General features: G+C 38.5%; 1 protein-coding gene across 8 annotated transcripts in view; it reads right to left on the reverse strand.

Moving 5' to 3' along the window:
* Window positions 1-2,195: 2,195 nt before the first annotated feature.
* Window positions 2,196-21,439, reverse strand: part of atp2b2 (ATPase plasma membrane Ca2+ transporting 2) — a 192,984-nt gene continuing 173,740 nt past the window's right edge. For 6 of the 8 annotated variants that reach the window (XM_088338106.1, XM_088338107.1, XM_088338112.1 and 3 more), the window contains 5 exons: window positions 20,869-21,082; window positions 18,433-18,644; window positions 18,256-18,363; window positions 16,674-16,856; window positions 2,196-6,874 (listed from right to left, as the gene is read on the reverse strand). In XM_088338106.1, coding sequence (XP_088194232.1) covers window positions 6,563-6,874; window positions 16,674-16,856; window positions 18,256-18,363; window positions 18,433-18,644; window positions 20,869-21,082 — 1,029 coding nt within the window. In that variant the 3' untranslated portion in view covers window positions 2,196-6,562. Of the gene's footprint in view, window positions 6,875-12,811; window positions 12,862-13,978; window positions 14,187-16,673; window positions 16,857-18,255; window positions 18,364-18,432; window positions 18,645-20,868; window positions 21,083-21,439 lie in introns of all 8 variants that reach the window. The other 2 variants (XM_088338110.1, XM_088338113.1) reach the window with 2 other exon arrangements.

The following is a 21,439-nucleotide window of genomic DNA, read 5'->3' on the forward strand; positions in this document are numbered from 1 at the left end:
AAGTGCCCGGAGGAAACCCACGAAGGCACGGGGAGAACATGCAAACTCCACACGGGAGGATTGCGGAAGCTGGACCTGAACCCTAAACCTCTGCACCGTGGGGCCGCACGTTTCGTTTTTATTTTCGATTATTTTTTTTCTTAACCGACACTACGGTTCCACGAAACGTAAAATCTGGGTTTGAGGTGTTGCATTTGTTGTCTGTCGGGCGAAAGGGATCAATCTACCGTATTTTTGGGACTTATACTCAGGAGAGAATTATATGTGAAATGATAAACACATCATCATGTCATTGAATTTTGATTTTTTTTAGTGGTACTGTACATCACTTGAGGGGTTATTTTCACACTTAGCCTCAAGAGGGCTCTAGAGGCCTGTGTTGATGATTTCAACATTGTCTGCTAAGTTAAAGTGAAAAGAAGAAGCCGGAGCATCTTTGAACACAGGGACCTAACAGGAGTTGTCTACTGGTAAAATTGACACATAGGGTGATGATTTCTTTGGATTTATTGATATGGAGTGAAGCTGAGTGAAGCATGTTTTTTAAGCTAGTTATTTAGGCGGACTTGTACAGAACCATGGCAACAATTCCAAGCAGATTTCAAGCACCTTTACGAACCCTGCCCATTACCTGTCTTACACATCTGGTTTTTTTGTGACATTGTTGACAAACGCATTTCTGCTAACTATTGAATACAAGTGTCTTTACTCTATACGTGCTTAGTGTAAGTTTCAGTTTAATGGTATCCACATTCTTACTATGAGATTCTCATGGGTCCATTTAAGCCCAACTGATGTGTAGTTATTAGCTGACCAAAACCCCCAATTCCAACCCCTGATGTCGAGCGCCAAGCAGTGAGGCAATGGATACCAATCTTATCAGGCTCGAACCAGCAACCTACACTCTCGGGGCGGGCGCCCTACCCGCAAGGCCACCGAGCTGGTAAATGGTAATCGTAGCCTGTGCAGCCCTTCAATATATGCATGTCTAAGGTATAGATAGATAGATACTTTATCAATCCCCCTAGGGAAATTCACACTTCCAACAGTATCCTTGTGTTGAAAAATAAAATAATAATAAAATAAAAGAAATAGAACACAGAAATACCCAATATAACGTGTTGATATAGACTATTTAAATAGTGCTACATAAAATACACACTGTAATAGAAATAGGGTAATATGCAAATGTGGGGGTGGGGTTTAATGTGGGCTTCTACTCCCCCGGGTGGAGTTAAAGAGCCTCATGGCATGAGGAAGAAATGATCTCCTCATAGGTCTAATGTTATTATACCGTGTTCTCTATTTAATGTATCGATTTGTATACCAAGAACACCAACACGTTTTTTGTCAGTGTTGGTTCATTTAGTGAGTATGTATTTTTAATCACTTGGATCGATGTGACGCTTTGGGTTACGATAGCGAGTAGTGTGTGGCTATTGACACGCCCGCCTCACAGTTCAGAGGTCCCGGGTTTAATTCCAGCTACCTCCCAGTGCGCAGCTAGATTGTTTACCCCCTGACCTCAGTAACTTCGGTTCGGTACCACATTCCAAAAACATGGCTGGGATAACCCTTGTGAGGATAAGCAGAATATGAATGAATGATTAAATGAAAGAATGAATGAATGGATGTGGTTTTGGTGCCGGTTACAAGGCCATCCAAATCAATTAATCAAAAATGTACAGTATTTATAGCACTTTTCAGGAAACAAATTGCAACTCAAAGTTCTGTATAAAACATTCAATGTACAATAAAAATCATCTTATGTTTGCATTCTAAATCTAACTCGTATGTTGGCTTCATTACGTTCCCTGTGAAATGAAAAACGCTTTAAGTCACAATTGAGGACAGCAAACCCTTTTCAGAAGACTGTATAATGTACCTATTTTTAAAAAATAGGTGAATTTTCCCAAGATGCTCGACAATATATGCCTTCAAGAACATGTTCCGCATGGTTACACAGTGGACTCAAGCTGAATATTTTCAATATTACTATTATCATCGTTATTATTATTGATATTAATCATTATTATTATTATTTTAGAGAAATAATTCTACCCTTAGACTGGGCCATGAACATATCGTCAGAGACTAAACCGGTCCGTGGTACAGAATAGGTTGCCAACCACTGGTCTAGAAAGCAGTGTGACGCTAGATTTTGAAGCCTTCAAGATTATGGGTGGACAACCAAGCTCTGTTCTCTGATGGTTTACACATGTTAACCAAATCATGCTGATCAGAACAATGCGCCAACAAATCGCCACAAAATGACCATTTTTGTAGCTTAGCTTGACAAAGCCAGGAGTGTCATAATAAGAGTCTCAGGAAGTTTAACACCACAACTTAACATTTTTGAAACAATTATATTCATGTGTCTTCCAAAGAACAAAAGAGGTCACAATGTAGTGCCTGAAACCAGTTTTAAATCTAGATTTTCTATCACAGGTAAAACAAAATGTCAAAGGAGGCCTTACTTGTAAAGAACAGAACAATACAATTGTTTTGGTTTGAAGTGAGTTTCAAGGCGCAAACCTTTTGAAATTTGGTCAGATTGTTAACTAATGATACGTTTATTCTATTTTTGGACAAAATAAAAGGAGATTTAATGGAATGCCAGTTTGTTATTTTCGACCAATATTGCGCTGAGCTGTTAATTGACATCATTGTCGCTATCGGCCAATCCTGCTGCTGTTCTTTGATTCCCGCAACCCCTTAAGACTGATCTGTTTTTTGTAACCTTGAAGTTCTAACAGAAAGAGGAAGGGGTATGCCACAAACAGGGGAAGCCAGTTCTCTTATCTGAAGACCCCTTTCCCTGTTTCCCTTTGCAAGTTGAAAATCCATTGATGTCTTCCCTCCTTATTTTGAGTGTCTACTAAAGTTCTGAATTTGAAAAGTAACACCTTATTTGAGCAACAATAAAGGGTGAACAATAGTCGTTGACACAGCGTATGGGCGCAAGCATGGGGGCAAAGTTGAACACGCAAATTAATTATTTAAGACCAATTAGTTAAATGGTTAAAGGTTAAACCTTCTAATAAAATGCAGTGCATTTTTTTGTTGCATTTCAGATTAAAAAAAAAAGCCTGCAGCGCTGTGTGGATTCTGTTCTTTCTGACAGAAATCAAAATGGATTTGATGATCATAAAAAATACACCCCACTAACATGTTTAAAATGATTCCTGTGAGGTCAATATATATATATATATATATATATATATATATATATATATATATATATATATATATATATATATATATATATATATATATATATATATATAACTTCACTAATAGGACTAAAGCAGTTCGTTTTCAAAGGTCCTGATATCAACCTTTTAACAGAAAAACAAAACCACAGTCATATGGTAAATATATAAAAAAAGAAAGAAGCAGCAGTCAAAGAATAGTTACCGAATGATAGAATTATTCCTCCTCTGTCTCCGTGGATGCCTTTCTAAAAACAAAACACAAAGGCAACTCCATTTCTCCACAATCGTTAAGAATAATACTAAGATTCCACATTGACTACCACTATAGTTTGGTTTCTTTTTGTCTGATAATCTAAAAATATCTACAGTATTTCACAAGATAGCAAGCAAATTCCAGCACGTGACTTTACCCCCCCGTTGTTTTTTTTTCCTATTGAGTTTTTATTCCTCAACAATAATAATAACACAACCTCTGAGCTTCGGCGTTCCTTCTTCTAGAAACCAGGAAGTATATCTCTAAGTGGTTTGTAAACAAATTACATTCTTATAAGACATAAATAAGTCAAAAGTACTTTCGAGCCATTCGAAGCAGGAACAAGGCAACATGCCGACAAACAAAGATAAAACTCTCTCTACTGTAAATATATTTATACGTGTTCGTATTTGAAGAATATAATCCCGTAAATGCTCGTAAATGGCCGCGGTCATTTCATTTTTTTTTTATGCGCTCCTCGTTTTATCGGGGTTGGGGTGGAGGTGCAAAGCTGCTGTGCAAGTTGAGCCCTGGCACTCGGTCACATGACCAAATGTCATGTGATCATGCCACACAGAAGAAGACGAAGAGGAGGAGGGAGCCGTCCCAACGTCCACCGCAAAACAATCCAAACGGGAGGGCAGGGTTGAAAACCCTTTTAAATAAAACTCGGGCAATGTACATTCATGCAGGAGCGACAATAATGATAATAGTAACAATAGTTTTGATAGTTCCTTTCACGTTATCCACATCCGAGCAACCCGAGTAATTGCGGCCATATTGGATGGGTATAATTTAACCTCCTTATTGTGACTGACCGTAGAAATATCAAACCTGTAGTTTGGCTTTCGTTAGACGAATGTTCCATGTGAGAGGCTATTGAGAAGTAAATCATACTCTCACATATAACATCATACTCTCCTGCATGCACAACTATACTCTCATACAGACACAATCATTATTTCACACAATTCTCTCTCACACATACTACATTACTGTCATACACACACAACTATACTCTTTCGCATATTCTTCTATACTCTCATACACACACTACACACTCTTACATGTATTACTATACTCTCATATGCACGCTTACTATGCTGTCACAGACATAATACCAGTGGTGGGTGGTCACGGCCTGCAAGACCTTCTCAGCTTGCCTAAAACATATCTGAATCATGTGATGTTAACTATATTTTGTCCATCAATACTCATTAACTTATTGAGATTTGTCTGTCAGCTTCCTTTTTTGCTTTTCCCTGGTTTTGTCGCTTCTGGACGTGTGCTTTCATATTCAAGCATTTAACCAATCATATTTCAGCCAAAACTTGTACCTTGGCTCACAAATCTACCCGGAGGCCTTCACAAAAATCCCAAAAGTCCCCTAAATATCAGTCTTCGAGAAAGCTGCTGGTTTAGCAATCAGATATCAGCAAGCTGGCGTTGAGAAACAAAATAGGATTGGCTAGGGGGTTGGTAATCCACCAAAGCAATCGTACCAAAAGCTGTTAAACATAAAGAGACCGATCCTCAGAAAACCTTGTAGCAAGCAAATCCTTTGCAAGCGGGAAAAGGATTTGCCACTTTCAACTCAAGAGGTAAGATATTAATTCCGAGCACGACTCGAATTTACGGCCAGTCGAATCTAAAATGTCAACCGTTACGATCGGGTCGGGCAAAGCTTCTCTCTCCTTTACTTTTTTTAATTATCCACCCATCATTGTTCTTCTTTTTCTCTGTTCATACAATCTAGTTCAACTTCAAGACTTTAGTACAAAAGACGGCTCGTACGCTAACAACACATCACTAATTGGAGCTGAAGGCTTTGGTGTAAATTGTACGGCCTGCCACTGAGTAGAATGTGTGTGAAAACATAGTAGTGCGTGCATGAGAGAGAGTCTGATAGAATGCAGTAGGGTGAGTAAGAGTATCAAAACATGTATGAGAGTATAGTAATCTGTATGAGAGAGTATAGTAGTGTTTGTCAATGGGTATGACTGTATCTGTGTGAGAGTATACTGTAATTGTGCATGTGTGAGAGTACATATGATTATTTACTCCTCAAAAGGCCTCCCTCAGTTCCAGGCTAAGTTCCGACATCAAATGTCTACTCATCGACAAACCAATACACGCTAGAGAAAAGCATTTACGGGTTAAGATTCAAATGTGGCGATTTCTGGGACTCGTTTCAGCTGGCGAATGGCGCAATATCATTGGCAAAGCGTTTCAGCGTGCCCAGGCCTTACCCACGAGTCTAATTGAATTCAGGGTTTTGATCTTCCCTCCATTCAGCGGATAAGGGTCCACTATTTTCAGCAGGCTTTCAGGTAAAGTAGGGGTTTTCTGTGGAGCTCATTTCGACTGGGAATTGGTGGACTGTTTCTGCCTCGGCTTTATGGCGTTCACTGGGATCCCATTGCACTGAGTGAGGTACTTGGTGACGTCACAAAAATCCCGCTTCACACGTTTCTCTTTCATTTGAACATCCAACAAAATATTGTAGATTCGGTGTTCTGATATTCCTTCCTAACCCTTGAGACGTCCTACCAAAGGCCAGTCTTAATGGGCATGCACAGCACTGATACAGATTTTTGCCTTTGAACACAGTAAATACTAACGATTTTGTCTTATTTGACTCTTTCACCACTTTAAAATACGGTTTTCTGACATAACTTTTAAGCCTGCCGTGTTTTTGTGGTAGATTTCTAGCATGGTGTTTGCTTATTATGGTAATCACACAGTGTATTTATGCATGCTAACCTTCGTTTTGTATCATCAGTAAAAGTTCTGCATGCAATGACTCTGAGTTTCAGTGTCACTTGGTTGTACTTGAATATAGAGAAAAACTATTTGCTGCTGTACTGTAGGCTGACCCGAGAGGGTAGGACGTTTCGGCAAAACATCGTGACAACATCATACCGCGTGTGTTGGACCCATCCAATATGGCCAGCTGTTTACATTCGGGGATGCGCGTGACCTCACACAAAAACTATCAATTACTAAGAAAATAATCCGGAGAGGGGAGGTTTTCTTCATCTTATTATCTTGGGTTTTTTTTCATTGAGGAAGCGAAGGTTCTAAAACCAGGAGGTTAGAGGCTGGTCTCCAAACTGTGCAAAGGGCTGGCGGGGCTGGATGAGGCCGCCGATTTACTGGTGTCGATGGTGAGGTTGATGCCGCTGTCGATGGCGTTATTATTCTTGTTGGGCGAGGACGGCTGGCTGGAGTATTTTCCCCTCCGGCGAGCCAGATCGTCGTCCGTGTCGTCGATGAGCGGGATGTTGGGCGTGGAGTCCTCTATCCTGAACTCGGGCTGCGTCATGAAGTTGTGGATGGAGGTGCGGGAGTCGGGCTTCTCCAGGCCTTCGTAGAGGGAGCTGCGGAATGCGTTCACCACGCGGATCTACCGGTAGAATGGAGAAAAGCATATAGAATGGGTTAGGACTGTATGCAAAGGGGGTAGGACGTGCACAGAGGTAAGACACCTCTCAGGAACGGTGTCGGATATCTCTCCTATGTTAAAACAAGCCGATTTGTTGGTGTTGTGACAGCTATTAGTAGTAGTGTGTTCACGGACAGGGCATCTGTCTGGAATTACGGGGTTCAGTTTTAGTGTTTGCTGGTTAACCATCCTTTTCAGTAGCAGGATTGGTACTGCATATGCATAAAAGCAATTCAAACCTTTTTAGGTTGAAACTAACCACACCGAAATATTTTGGCAAAGGCACGCTTATGTTGTGCTATATGTTAGCTAGCTGTTCTCTTACAAGCTCAAAACAAGCATCATATTTCTCTGGGTGAGAAAAATAATATTTTCAATAAAACAAGCAGAAAAAAATGCTACCTATACTCCGGTGTGACTTAATACACCGACCTACTTGTGGTCCTAGAACAATTAAATCAGAATTTAACTGAAAAGATTTCGGTGGCGTAGCACAAACAAGATGTCTGTGGTAGAGCTGATTAATATCCTGTAAGTTACGGACAACACGCCGCTATTTCTTTGCTACGTTTTAAGGACCGTGGCTTTAAATACGATGGGGTTTTATCTTTTATTTCAGTGGCGGCACCAAATGGTCAGCAGCTCTTTTCCACAATGCATGTGCTCTCAATACAAAATTTGTTTTAATCACACACAACAAGAGAGAAAACTGGATGTTTGACGGGACTTAATTCAATAATTACAACATCCTCAAGAGGTTTAAACATTTTCCCTCACAAATAGAACAGCAGTGTAAGTTTATTTTTTACTTCTTCCGTATCATTGGCGTCAATGTCAGGTCGCAGAAGTTTCCCCTAATTTATGAGGAACGATAACAAGCGAATGTAATTTGGTCCGTTACCGTGGCAACCACTAATAAGGACAACAGAAAAACACATGTCTCTGTTACAATCTGCCACGATTCTCCAGTGTATGGTTGCTCTGGCTCATATTTATAGAAATATAGGGCACCCGTTTGCGTTTTCTTTTCATTGCATTAAAATATATATATTTTTTACTTTTTAATCGCGATCTAGAATGGTCAAATGGTCCGTAAACAGTACGGATCAGGTGTCAGGTGTGTGGGGGCATGGCGCCTTCGAGAGCTAGGGGGAGAGACGCCTTAAATGTAAGAAATGTATGGAAATTAGTGATTTTTTATGGTTGTTTGAGCCTGAGGCTTAAAATCCAGTGCAGCTTGTACAAAGACAAAACTGAGTTTGGTTCTGAAATTTGAACATGCAATTATTAATCAGGTGTGCATTAACATTATACTGTATTGAAAAATACAGTATGCTGTGTCTATTTTAAATGAAAATAATGCCAATTTCTTTGATTTATATACAAAATAGTTCGTCGTAATTTGGACTAAGAAACTCGACAGAAATACATCGCGAACATTATAATGGAAGTTGAGGAATCTTTGTATAAAGTCAAAACTTTCAGTTACATCATTAGGTTGAAAACATCTTAGTTTCACACCTTACCTAAACAAAGTGGATGATTGTGTGACCTGCATATTAGTTTTGCAAAACTGATACGTAAAATCAAGTTTTGGAGATGTATTGTAAGGTATTATGCCAAATTTCTTTTATAGCTTTTTCAGTTGATTCGGTACGGAGAATCTTCCAATATGGCAATTCCTGCCTCATACGTCACATCAAAATGTGAAAGTTGCGCTTCATTCAACACTATGAAATACCTCACTGTGTGGCGTGCACTAAACTGCAATGTGCATAATCACAAAAAAGGGAAAGCACAACAACAAAACAAAGCAGCACAAATGCCTGTTATAAGTATACGCTTTCAGTCCAATGTGCTGTATACCTAGAAACAAGCCACGTTAATCAACGCAGTGCTCACAGGGGAAAAACAAAATCAAAAGCATGGTCACCAACCATCACTTTGTATCCCACCGGCCATCTGCTGCCAGCGTTTAAGCTCAAAAGTGATTTTTTTTTCTATCTTTTGAAATAACAGACCATCTTAATCGATCTATCAATCATATTATAGTGTGTATACTTGATTGACACCGTACCCAATTGCATTATCTGAGGTTTCAAAGGCTTGAGGCGCGTTGCTGTCATGCACTTTCTGGACAAATTTCAACATGTTACCTTGTGTTCTCTTTTTTTAATGTTGACTATGTTTGTGTACTGTCACCCAATGTTAAATCCATTGCGTCTTAGAAGGGGGATTACCACTTGTGAGGCCCTTACTCAAGGTTTCTTTTTTCCTCATGCAGAGATTTTGAGTTATTCCTTGCCCGCATGTTGGTTTAAGATTAGGGGATGGTGTAATTGTAATTCTGTGCAGTCCTTTGAGACATCTTGTGATTAAGGGCTATACAAATAACGCAATAATGCAATAACAAATAAGACACAGATATTGTCAACATAAATTATAGGTTATTCATATGCTATAGAATAGAAGTGTGTTCGTTGTGTATTATTCATCACCCCCTAGTAATGAAAAAAAAAAACCTTCATTCATTAAAATATATATTGATTTAAATAATAAGCAAAAATACATGATCACATATATGTGCATTTATGTTAATCATTGTTGGTCAAGAAACTTGTATTTATTTTACATAACATAAGGCTCACCTAGTACTAAAGTATTTCTTAATTCCCTTATCATACTAGAGAACACCCTACATACTTTTGAAATGCTACATATTATGAACGTTACATAAGCTTACTGAAATATATATGTCTTTTAGTGAAAAGTATACAGATAAGTCTAGAATACTTGTGACAATGAATGAAAATAATGATTCTTTTTGATACATCTATTTTTATTTAAAGTAATACTTCAAAGTCATGCTTGGGGGGCATTGTCTATCATTTTGCACCTCTAGTGGTAAAAAAACTTTATTTGTTTGAAATAAAAACACTATCGAGATGAATGATCTTGGTCATTTCCTTGTGCTGTGTTTTTGGTTTTACTACACAATACAGCAACATCCAGTGGTGATATATTACATGAAATCCCTTAAAAAGGCCAGTATCAGCGTGTATACGATACCTAGTTTCTGCACTTGCCACTGACAGTGTCAATCAAAACTGAGATTGATTCCATTATTATTATGTAGTTTAAATGGACCCCAGGAAATTTGCAGCAGCCTCAGCAGCAGCACAGGAGTGACTATGAATCCATAGTCTCACCCGGTGGGATACAACTGGGAAGAATTTCGCATGCAATTTGAAGGAACTCTGGTGGACAAGATCAGTAGGGAGGAAGGAGGTTAGATCAGCCGTCCAATCTCTAAAACAAGAGAATACCGGAGCCAACTCAGCTGGCTCTACATCCTGCATGGGACGCTCACATACAAAGAACAAGGTGGTCCCAAAAAAAAAAAAGGTGGGCGGGGATGGTTTGCACACGCAAGCAGTGCGGGAGTAGAAGACTCACAAGTCCAAAAAAAAGCACATTGTGTTGTGAGATAATGAGCAAATATTGTCACATACTTGTATGACGACAACAGGAAGTCAACACAACTCACATGCAACAACACGCGTAGAAAACACAAAACACATGGATGGGAGAAAGGCTCCCCCCTTTGTATCGAGTCTGACGGCCTCAACTCCATGCATGGATTGGTAAACATTCAAGTTGGAGCAAAATACAAACTATTTTATTCATCTATTGAGGTCATGTTAGGGCAGAAAAGTTGGGGAATAAGAAAAGATTTAATTTTCATATTGTACACTGAATGTTTTTATAAAGCACTTTCAGTGGGAATTTGTTGGTTACATGTGCTTTACAAATACATTTTGATTTGATGTAAACGTGCAATGCAGCAAAACGGAGTAAAATAATCTTAAAAATACTTTCTTGACATGGAGAATAACTGGGACTAGGTGTGGTATTAATTTTTTAGAAAAAATTGTACCGGTAGTAGTATTTATATATGGTATATGTTAATATTATATTTTAAGTCACACATACTGAATTTCCCCCCAAAAAAACAACAATATTTAAAAACAGAATGATCTACTATGTCGAACTATTTTTCCCGTTGTATGGATATAAATATATATATATATTATGGTCATTGATATTTCCAACCTTCTCAATGATTTACTTGGCAACCCGTTTAATTAATAAGAAAACGTGTGACTTTTCATAAAAAGCAAAAAATAGTATATTATCGATCCGTCATCGAGGTAATAAAACACTTCTACTAATAAGTTCACATTTTAAGTTTCCAAAAATCTAGTACTATTAGAATGGAATACAACATAATGCCATTGTTACAAGTGAAATAAACCATGGAATTAAAAAGTGCCATCCTGATGGTGCAAGAACATTTTCAAGATAAAATACCGCCATTTTAAATAATCAGTTTAAGGTAATAGTATAAAAAATTGTCATATTAAATAAAATAGATAAATAAATATACTATATTACACGGCCTACTATAAGTAATTCAAAGTATAATTTATATTCATTCCTGAAAAATGTAGGTGGTCAAAATAATTTAAAGTATTATTTTTAAAAAAAGTGATTTTTTTAAACAAAGGTTTTGAAGTAGTCCGTTTATAATAATTCAAGTAGTCTACTATTATATTTAAAAGTTCCCCAAAAAATACACATTTGTGATTTTACATTCGAAATACATTTAAAAACCCTCGACAGGGTTTCCTTAAAACGCAAATGAAGATATTAAATGTTGAAAGTTTATAATAATTTGCTGCATGACGAGTCAAAGAAATCAATATAAGCAATGAAATAAAATGTTTGGTTTTTTTTTGCAAATGAGATCAAGCGTTATGTAACAGGAGTGCTGCAAAACAGTGGGAGGTCGAATTTGCCAATTGTCGTTGCGGCAGACGATTTACTGTGTGTGTCTGTAACCATGGTTACATGACATTAAATACTTGAAAACAAGAAACCCCAAGGGGGCGATGTCAGAAACCCCAAGGGGGCGATGTCCGCTTAAGAAAAATTGAAAACAAAATAAGTATTTTCACACTGCAAGGTGCTCCTCCTAACAATAATATCCTGTCATATATATTTTCAGATATAAGAAGCATGGAATTAAAACTCCACTAAGTGTTACTGTTATTTATATGTGTAAAACCATTTCTTGTAAATATTAGTGCAATGATTGATCAGTCGAATAATGTCAAGATTTGTCCCAGAAAAATAAAAGCATACCTGTCAACCTGTACGTTTTTGCCGTACAAAGTACGTTTTTTTTATGCACTTTAAGACGAGTACGACATACAAGGAAATCTGTACGACATGCAAGGAAATCTGTACGCAAAAACGCAAATTTGTCAATGATGGGTACCATTCGGTATACACCGACTATCACGAAACGGCAAATCAATCAAGTCAAAGGAGTTTCTATCTCTGTATCGTTTTTTTCGTTGCAAATGAAGCAAGCGGTTTGATGCTACTGTGCGCATGCGTCTGCCGCCTGGGGATTTCCCATCATGCATCATTCCGGAAAAAAAAAGGTGTACGATTATTTTGTATTTTGTACGGGAAAGTACGACAGTTTGTACGGGCATGGAGTCGTGGAGGTTGACAGGTATGTAAAAGAGACAAAAAAACTATCTTTTCTTTAATTTATCATTGTCACTATTAACTCAATGCTCATATTTGTAGCTTATTACTAAGCTAACCGAGATTTAAAAAAAAAACGGATTCTAAAATGTAGCAAACCTACGCAGCTCATACTTGAACGTTTACCAATAGTGGAATTAGTCTGAGTTTGAGTCCATCAAGACGGGTCGAGTGGTATGCCAGAGGTGGGGGTTAGTGGTTGAGTGGTGGTGGACAAGTAGGGGTTCTTGGGTAGTCGGTTTTAATGGGTATATGAGCAGAGGGAGACAAACTCACAACCTGAAATGTCACGCCGTGGGTATCACCCTTAGTCCCGCGCTCCTAGCACTCTGAGGAAACAGACAACACATCGACCAATGAGAGGACAGTACACCCGAGTATGGGAGGAGATTTGAAATCCAGCGTGATAAGCAACAAGACAGAAATATGCAAACAAAAAAGCAAAAAGAAAACGAGAAAATGAAATTTAACCATTTAGAACTCCAACCCCCCCAAAAAAACTAAAAAATTCAAGGGATCGTGTGGAACCTCCAAAGTGCTTATACATCAGTACCAAAACTGCCAATTGTCTCCGTCATTAGGTGACTAATAACACTCAATCCAAATTTCATGCTGAGTGCCAAGAGGGGGCAACATTAATTTAGTGCAGTGGTTAGCACATTTGCCTACCACGCGAAAAGTCCCTGGTTCAAGACCGGGTGGAAAAATTGGTTGGCCTGGAGAAGGATGGGTGCCACCAGGCTGTACTAGCACAAGACACACCACAGGAAATAGTGCCCCTACTACCGTTGTGGTTAAGGGATACATTAAAACACCAACCATTATAAATAGAATATTATAAAAATTTCACAACATCTGAGGAGCTAAAAGAGCTGTCTCTTCTAAATGAATGAGCCGGTTTTCTATATAGAGCTGTCCACTTAGGTGCAACCAGTAGGGGGTTGCCATAATGACAATAATAATAATAATAATAATAGCCACCAGAGCGGGCGTGTCGGCATCCTTTTCACATACTTTTACGTTTTCTTTATTTATTGCATGGTTTACAGAGACTGCCAAGAAACATGGCAACAATTTCAATAATTTTCAAGCAATTCACTTTAAACTCAAATATTTTCCTGACATTGAAAAAACAACATTAAAACATTAATAAGTGTTTCCAAGAACTTCAAGCACCTATACGAACCTGGGTATTTGTATAAAAATCCCCTTAACATGAAAAGGAAAGGAAAGAAGCCGGTATTTTTCAGGCACCGTCAGTAAATTCTAGTGTATGGAGTTGCTCGTATAAAGAGGTACCAAACAAAGTACACTGTTCATAAGACATAAAACTGTGTTACGTCTATGTGTTCTTCTTTGGGGGCTCCACAACGTTTTAAATTCAACGGGGTTGGGGTCCCTGAAAGCGGGCAGACGGACAAGCAGACCGACAGAGTTCTGACTCACGGCCAGTAGACGGAGCAGCAGTGGCAGCAGCAGCAGCAGCAGCAGCAGCAGCGCTTGTAGGAGAGGAAAGGGCATTGGACAAGGACACGTGACTAGGACTAGAAACATTGGTTACATCCTGGTTCTGGCTGGTGGTGGACGACTGGCGTCTCAGAGCTCCTGCCCCCTGAAAGGAGGTGCCGCTCTTGAAGGTGTTGACTACTTCGATCTGGGGGGAGAGGAGAGCGGGACAAAAGAGGACAAAACGGTGGCTCGGGGTGAGCGCGAGAAGACCAGGGACGACAACAAAGCACAAACCAGGATGGAGGTCAGGGTGTCGCATCACCTAGGCAAAATGTTTTCTTTCGAAAATCTCAAAATGTGTCCATTTATTTTTACTGTTTATTTTTTTTATTTGAACCATATTAAGGAAAATTACATTTCAGTATTCTGACAACAGTTCCAAATGTTGTATTTGACTGATAAATGTATTCTGTTTTTTAGGATTGGACACCTGCAGAGGAGATTTCATTAATGTTATTATGACTATTATCGCGCACTGGTGTTTATTATTTTGACCATTACATCATTGTCGCTATCGGCCAATCATGCTGCGGTTCTTTGATCCCCACAGCTTTTAGGGTAAATCTGCTGTTGTAACCTAGGAGAGCTCTTGCTAGCGTGCTGCTACCATTAACTGCCCTGTCACAGGCACCGTTTGGGATGAAAGTTATATTATTATTATTAAAGCGTTGAAAACTCTCTCGGTGTACCGTCTTTCTTTGCAAATATGTGTAACCATGAATAATATGTACTTGCAACTGTATATTTTTGTGATGTATTTATTTGTATTTATTTTGGACACTTATTCTGATGTTTTGCACGGGCGAATGAGAAAGAAGGGGCGTAACAAACGTTGGGTAACGGGAAGTGGGGTAAAGGCGAGACCTGTTTGTGGACGCGGCGGACAATAGTGGATATATATTTTTCCCACCCTTACCTTTAGAAATATACACTTTTTTCCTTGGATTACTTTCAACGGGACCCAGACTCTGCAGGTCTGCATCAAACCTTAAGTACCGGTAGAATTTTCTGTTCATTTTGCCGGCTGTGATTTTTGGACTGTGTATCTAAATGAAGGACATTCAGTTTCAATCGCAGGACTTAAAGTAGGGTTTGGGTTAATTTTGTGTTTGTGTTACATTTTTTTTAATGTGGGCGCATGCAGCTTATATACAGGTGTGGCTTGTGTAAGTACAAAATCGGTTTTCCTCTTAAAATGTGGGGGGTGCGGCTTATAATCAGGTTCGCTCTATAGTCCGGAATTTACGGTATACCCTTTCAATTATTTCAATCAATACATAATTATTAATGCACCTTATTATTATCTATTTGAATGTAGTTTACCTATTTGCCTCGATGTAGTAATTCAATTAGTTGTTATACGGTAGTCCTTGCCGTTTACATTAATCTAAGTGATGTTCTGAAATACTGTTGGGGAGGAGAGCTTGGCTACTAACAAAGCACCTGCAAGATTTATTATTTCTATTCGTTTTACTGTAGTAAAAACTTCAATGTAACAGTTCTTCCATTGCTTTTTTTTACCCGTGTTGTCTTGTGACTCGGATGTTGAGTCGAACACCGTGGAGGAAGAAAAAGTCCTCCGTCACACTACACGCGTGATGGTAACGTAGCCCATGGACATTTCCTCCCTTTTTTGAAGCCATTTTCTTCGGGCGGAAATTCACACAGAATGAAAAAAGCTTCAACAATTTGGTCTTTGAAAGACTGGTTCTAGGCAAGGATGATGCTTTTGTTAAGACGTTTGTTTTAGAAAATGTCAAAGATTGAGGGCTTTAAATTGACCAGGAGGATAAATTAAAACCTCTATCCTTAGATTTTCGAGGTTAAAATGCCACAGCCGCTGATCTCGGAGCTGAAGTAAATCCAACCACACCTTAATAATTTGAAGTATTTAGTAACCTTTTACCTAAAACCACCTCATTTTGAAACCAATATCGACTCAATTGTGGCTTTAACAAACATTAGTTGTTGCGTGAATGTGGAAGAGACACACAATAAAATGGAGACTTTTTTTGTTTGGAGAATTGGCTTACACTCATTATATTTTATGAAATTAATATCATAACATTTCAAAGTATAGAAATGAGAGACATTAATGTTTTGGTTTTCATGGATTTTCATATATTAAATTTGTGTTAAATTTGAAAACATACATGGTCAATATATAATAGGTTATTATTTTGTGGAAAAGCTTCAGATGTTGACGATATGGTTTAATTTCCAGAACAATCAATTTTTCTGTTGAGTGGGTCCTAAGCCAATCTCAACATGTGCTTGAGTCATTCATGGGTCCAAGTTGATTTTCAAATGTATACATTGTTTTTAAATTAATTTATGAAGCCTCTGTAGATTATGTAATTATGTTACTTTTGCAAGGTGATAGCGCCACCCTTCACCATCAGCGACAAACAAACATTGACACACAAGATTCTTTCGATACAGTCATATTTTCTCGAATATCACAGTGTTAACGGTCTGCAGAGTCCGTCTTTAGGTTCCAATAGGGCCATCGCTTCCCTACATCAAGCGAGAGTGGCGTGTCTGTGAACTTAAGTAATCTCGAGAGCAGTAGTTTCCAATTTACACAAAGTAACTTCGACTTTGTTGGTCACGTGGCTTTGAAATGCCCCACCTGAGTCTGAATGCGGTTGAGTCCTCGGAACCAGAGGATCTGGCCTCTCCTCAGCTCTCTTTCGGCGTGGTCAATCTCTTCGTTCTCCTCATTTACGTCCTCCTCTGGGAGTTCGTCTTTTTGGCTTAGCTGGCCTGCCCGCCGCAGGAAACGCAGCTTGCTGTTGGGTATTGTGGCAATCACCTGAAAACCGAAGATATTACATTGTCAATATGTCCGTGGTAATCCACATGAAACAAAACAAATGACTGTAACACAATTTGATTGATCAATTGTAGTCACACATATTAACTTTGTAGAAAGTCAGTAAAATACTGACCACAGATTATAAAATGTATTGGTAATTTTTTTTTTCCAGATTGATACTAATACCTAAACCTTGAGTAGCTATCAATACAAAAACGACATACATATTACATACTAATACCATAAAAAATGACTCAAATCTTTAAGAAACTACATTAAAATCCCAGCATTTTTTCATCAATATCACATTTGTTTAATGGACATTTTCTGTTTCATTAACTTTGGATATATATATATATATATATATATATATATATACACATATGTCAGACCATACTGTAGGATTGTCTTATTTGACCACTAATTGCTGCTGTATGGTGTACAAAACCCAGAAACAAGTGCTGAAAAGCAAAAGGAATAAAAACTACAGTTGTTAAAAGTAACCAAAATTCATCATTTCACTTCTCTATTGTTCAGCCAGTCTGACCCTGGGGAAGAAACTGCCTCTGAGCCTGTTAGCCCTTGTTTTAAGAGACCTGTAGCCTACAACAGGTCAAAGAGGTGGTGGCTGGGGTGACAAGGGTCCCTTATAATGTTGAAGGCTCTGCTGTGGTACCACAAGCTGGCAATGTCCTCCAGACTGGGGGCAGCCAATGTTTTTTTGGGCTGTGTTAACTAGGTGTATTCTATTCTATATTTTAGGAATACAGTAATATACCTTTATGCAAGATTGTTTTGGGTAAATTAAATAATAACACTCTAGTTATTAAGTTAAACCCCCCCCCAAAAAAAAGTTGATTAGCCAGCCTCCCCCCAATTCTCTTATGATACCAGTTTTGCTTTTTTATTAGCAGGCAAAACCGATTTGAAAACTGGCGGGCTAAAGACAAGACATAAGCGCTTTTATTGAGTATGACATATGCATGTATGTAGCCTGTGTATATGTATGTATGAATATATGTATGTATGTATGTATGTCGGTATCTATATACATATGCACATGTGTATATGTATGTACATGTAGGTGTATATGTATATTTATTTACGTATATATTTGTTTTGGTTATGTAAAGGGGTAAGAGCTAATAAGCTATGCTTCCGCTCACTCCTTTCTGAATATGTTTTTAGTTTTTTCTTCCTTTGTTTTCTGGTTTATGTGCTAGATTCTTCATTTGTTTTTCTATTTTGCATGTTTTTGTTTTGAGAAATTGTTTGACAATAATCATAAAGCCATGCAGTACTTGTAATGCATGTTTAGAATAAATGACAACGATAACAACAACCAAAACAACATATCGAAACGATATGTACAGATCACAACAGTTTTGCCCCTTACCTGCCCCCACACCAGCTCGCCCAAACCAAGAAAAACACACCACATCCACTTTTCCAGATCCAGTGGTTGGCAGCTGAATGGTTTCCCTCCGAACTGTACAATTACTATCTACAGGGATACAAAATAACATATTTTCAATTACCGAATGTCACAGTTTGAGGTGATGAAGTAACTCACCTGTACAGCAAAGGTACCAAAAACGATGGTGCAGAAAATGGGGTTCCGAAAGATGCCCTCAAAGACGTTGCGCTCGCCGTGTATCTTGCGGGCGTTGATCTCGTTGAAGAGCTGCATCATGACAAAGGTGTTGAAAATGATGGTGTAGTGCTCCGAGGGAGGCGCATGGAGGGGAGCGTTGCGCCCGCTGTCTATGTCAAAGATCTGTTCACCTGTGGAGGCAAGTGTAAAACCATATTGCAGTATTTGTTAATTACATTTAGGGCTGCAACGATTAGTTGAGGCTGTCGACAAAAATCGAAAACAGAAATTGTTGACGATTAATTCCATTGTCACCAGATACCTACAGAGAGTGAGACATCTTACATGCTTATACTCTCTGCTGAGAGTTGTTTATATGCAGTGTTGTGCATGTTAAAATAACATTATAGTTACGTAGTTATAGTTACTCATTACCTCCAGCAAAAAGAAGCTGCGTTAGCAACTAGCAGAGTTTGCGTATCATGGCGTTAGATCGGTGACATACAAACATTTACAAATAAAGTATGTCAGACATCTGAACGAAACAGAATCCAACTCGCTTCAGTAAGATTGAATCAACATTCAAGCCAATACTGTTTTGATTACATGCATTATACCAGGGGTGGCGAACACGCGGCTCTAGAGCCGCATGCGGCTCTTGGTCAATAAGAATGCGGCTATTTGCCTCATCATATTTTCTATATACTGTGGCTGTTTGCTTCGTTTCATGTTTAGTTTTTTCCCCTTTCTTAAAACACACTTGAATCCATCAGAGTTAATAACAAATAATAAATAATATTTTGAAATTAATTTGGCAAATTTGTTGTTTTTATGCTGCTCCGGATACATAACTGACTGCCAATCATCTGCATAGGTTACATCTAATGCCAGTGTAGTGCCTAATTCCGATTTCCCTGCAAAATCCCCCCCCCCTTCACGTGAACGCGCATTCTGCTGCGCTTCTGACAAAAGCAATCGTATTCTATATAATTACATTAATAAACGCGTTAATATAGACTAAGATCGCTTAATTGTTTTAATTAATGCACTTTATTGTTTTAATTAACGTATGATATAGAACACGATCGCTTTTGTCGGAAGCGCAGCAGAGTAGTTCAATTACGTTCACAACAATATTGTACATTAAACAAAATAATATTGCCGAAATAATTATATTAATCTATATTTTCATACAGTTTTAATCATCACAGTTAATTGGTAATACAAAGCAGTTATCACTTCAGATTTTCCAGTTCACAATATTGTACATTATACAAAATAATATTGCTGAAATATTAATCTATATATTCATGCAGTTTTAATCATTACAGTTAATTTGTAATACAAAGCAAGTTATACCTTCAGATTTTTCAGTTCATATATTCTTCGTGGTTTGCTGTCCCGCCACAGTTGTAATGCCTTCTCAAGGTCCAATCCATTATCATCCTCCTCATAGCATAACCAGGATAACAATTTAGTCCATTTTGGCAGAAAAGTCCTTTTCTTGCTTAGGAGTATTCTTTTGTGTATTTTCTTTAGTCAAGTCGTTCACTTCAACACACGTGTTTTCCTAGCCTCCGCGATCTTCCGAAGAATTTCTCCACCATTTTTCGTGCCGGAATTGTTGCCGTTGTTATCACTTTCTGCATTATGTTTCGCCTTATTTCTGACACTGAAGAAATTACCAATTTTGTGTTGATTTTCATCTTAACTCGACGACAACCACCACACCAATGACGTAATCTCGAAGCAACGAGATCTCGTTTGCCGAGATCGGCATGCAGACGAAAACTCGAACCGCGAGACCAAAACAACAATGGCGGATCTGCCTGGCAAAAACTTTGGAGTGCGGTAAATCTTTGTTAAAAAAAAAGTAATCGGGTAATAATGACAATTTTGTGTCGAAAAACTTGCGTCCCTGGGACGCACATTGATTTGACACTATGCGTCTCCAGCAAAAATGATACGTCTAGGACGCAGTGACGCGGGCAAATGAGAACACTGAAATAATTGATGGATGGATGTGTGTGTCTGTCTGTCATGGCAAATCAGTGTTTGGGTGGCTTTTTGACTCTCACAGTTAAAAATTGGGGCTCTTTGTGTCAAACCTGTTCGCCACCCCTGCATTATACTGTACATTATTTACGAGTATATTTCGCTCTAAAAGCTAGGTTGAGCTTTATGCCAGACTGTGCCTGACAAAACCTATTTGAAATTAAATACATAGAATCCGAAGAACGAACGTCAGTTGTTAAATTGTTAAGAAATGAGGACTGTAAGTCGTTCAAACTATTTGATTTCACATTACGTTCTTTTGTTACAGACATTGGAGTTGACCACTGAATGTACTTCATTCTTTAATGAAGGAGTTGTTTCTGGTTAAGCACATAATAAAAAGTGGTTCGAAATCCGTACCGATAAAGAGTAGGAGAAAGATGATGATGAGCTGATAAACGCCGTGACCCAGAATGTTCTTGGTCATGGTGCTGGAGATGAGAGGCTTGTTGCGTCCGTAGGGCTTCCTACTGAGCAGGGACTCGGTGGGGGGCTCGGTGGCCAGAGCCAGTGAGGCGAACGTGTCCATGATCAAGTTGACCCAAAGCATCTGCACCGCTTTCAGGGGGGAGTCCTAAGCAGGGGAAGATGCACTTTTAAGATAATGAAGCATAAGGACTGACAAGAACTGTTTTGTCATAAGCTGAATGTCCAATAATCTTAAAAAAAGACTTTCGTGATGCTTTACCTTATCTATGTCATTTGATCTGGCAAAGCAAGCTTAGCTAATGATTTTAAAAAGGGACACTGTGTAATATTTTACCCCCAGATGTCGCTGTATAGTGTAGCGAAAATGAGAACAAGTGCTACAAAGCACAAGGAAAAATAAACTATATGTTTGTAACCTTTAATCCTCAAATAAAATAACAGGCAAATGCAAAGTGGTTCATTACCACAGAAAATACCTACGACAACAACACAAACAGACACG

This window comes from Urocampus carinirostris, chromosome 6 (genome assembly GCF_059441175.1).
Source record: "Urocampus carinirostris isolate Australia breed hairy pipefish chromosome 6, RoL_Ucar_1.0, whole genome shotgun sequence".
Lineage (NCBI taxonomy): Eukaryota > Metazoa > Chordata > Actinopteri > Syngnathiformes > Syngnathidae > Urocampus > Urocampus carinirostris.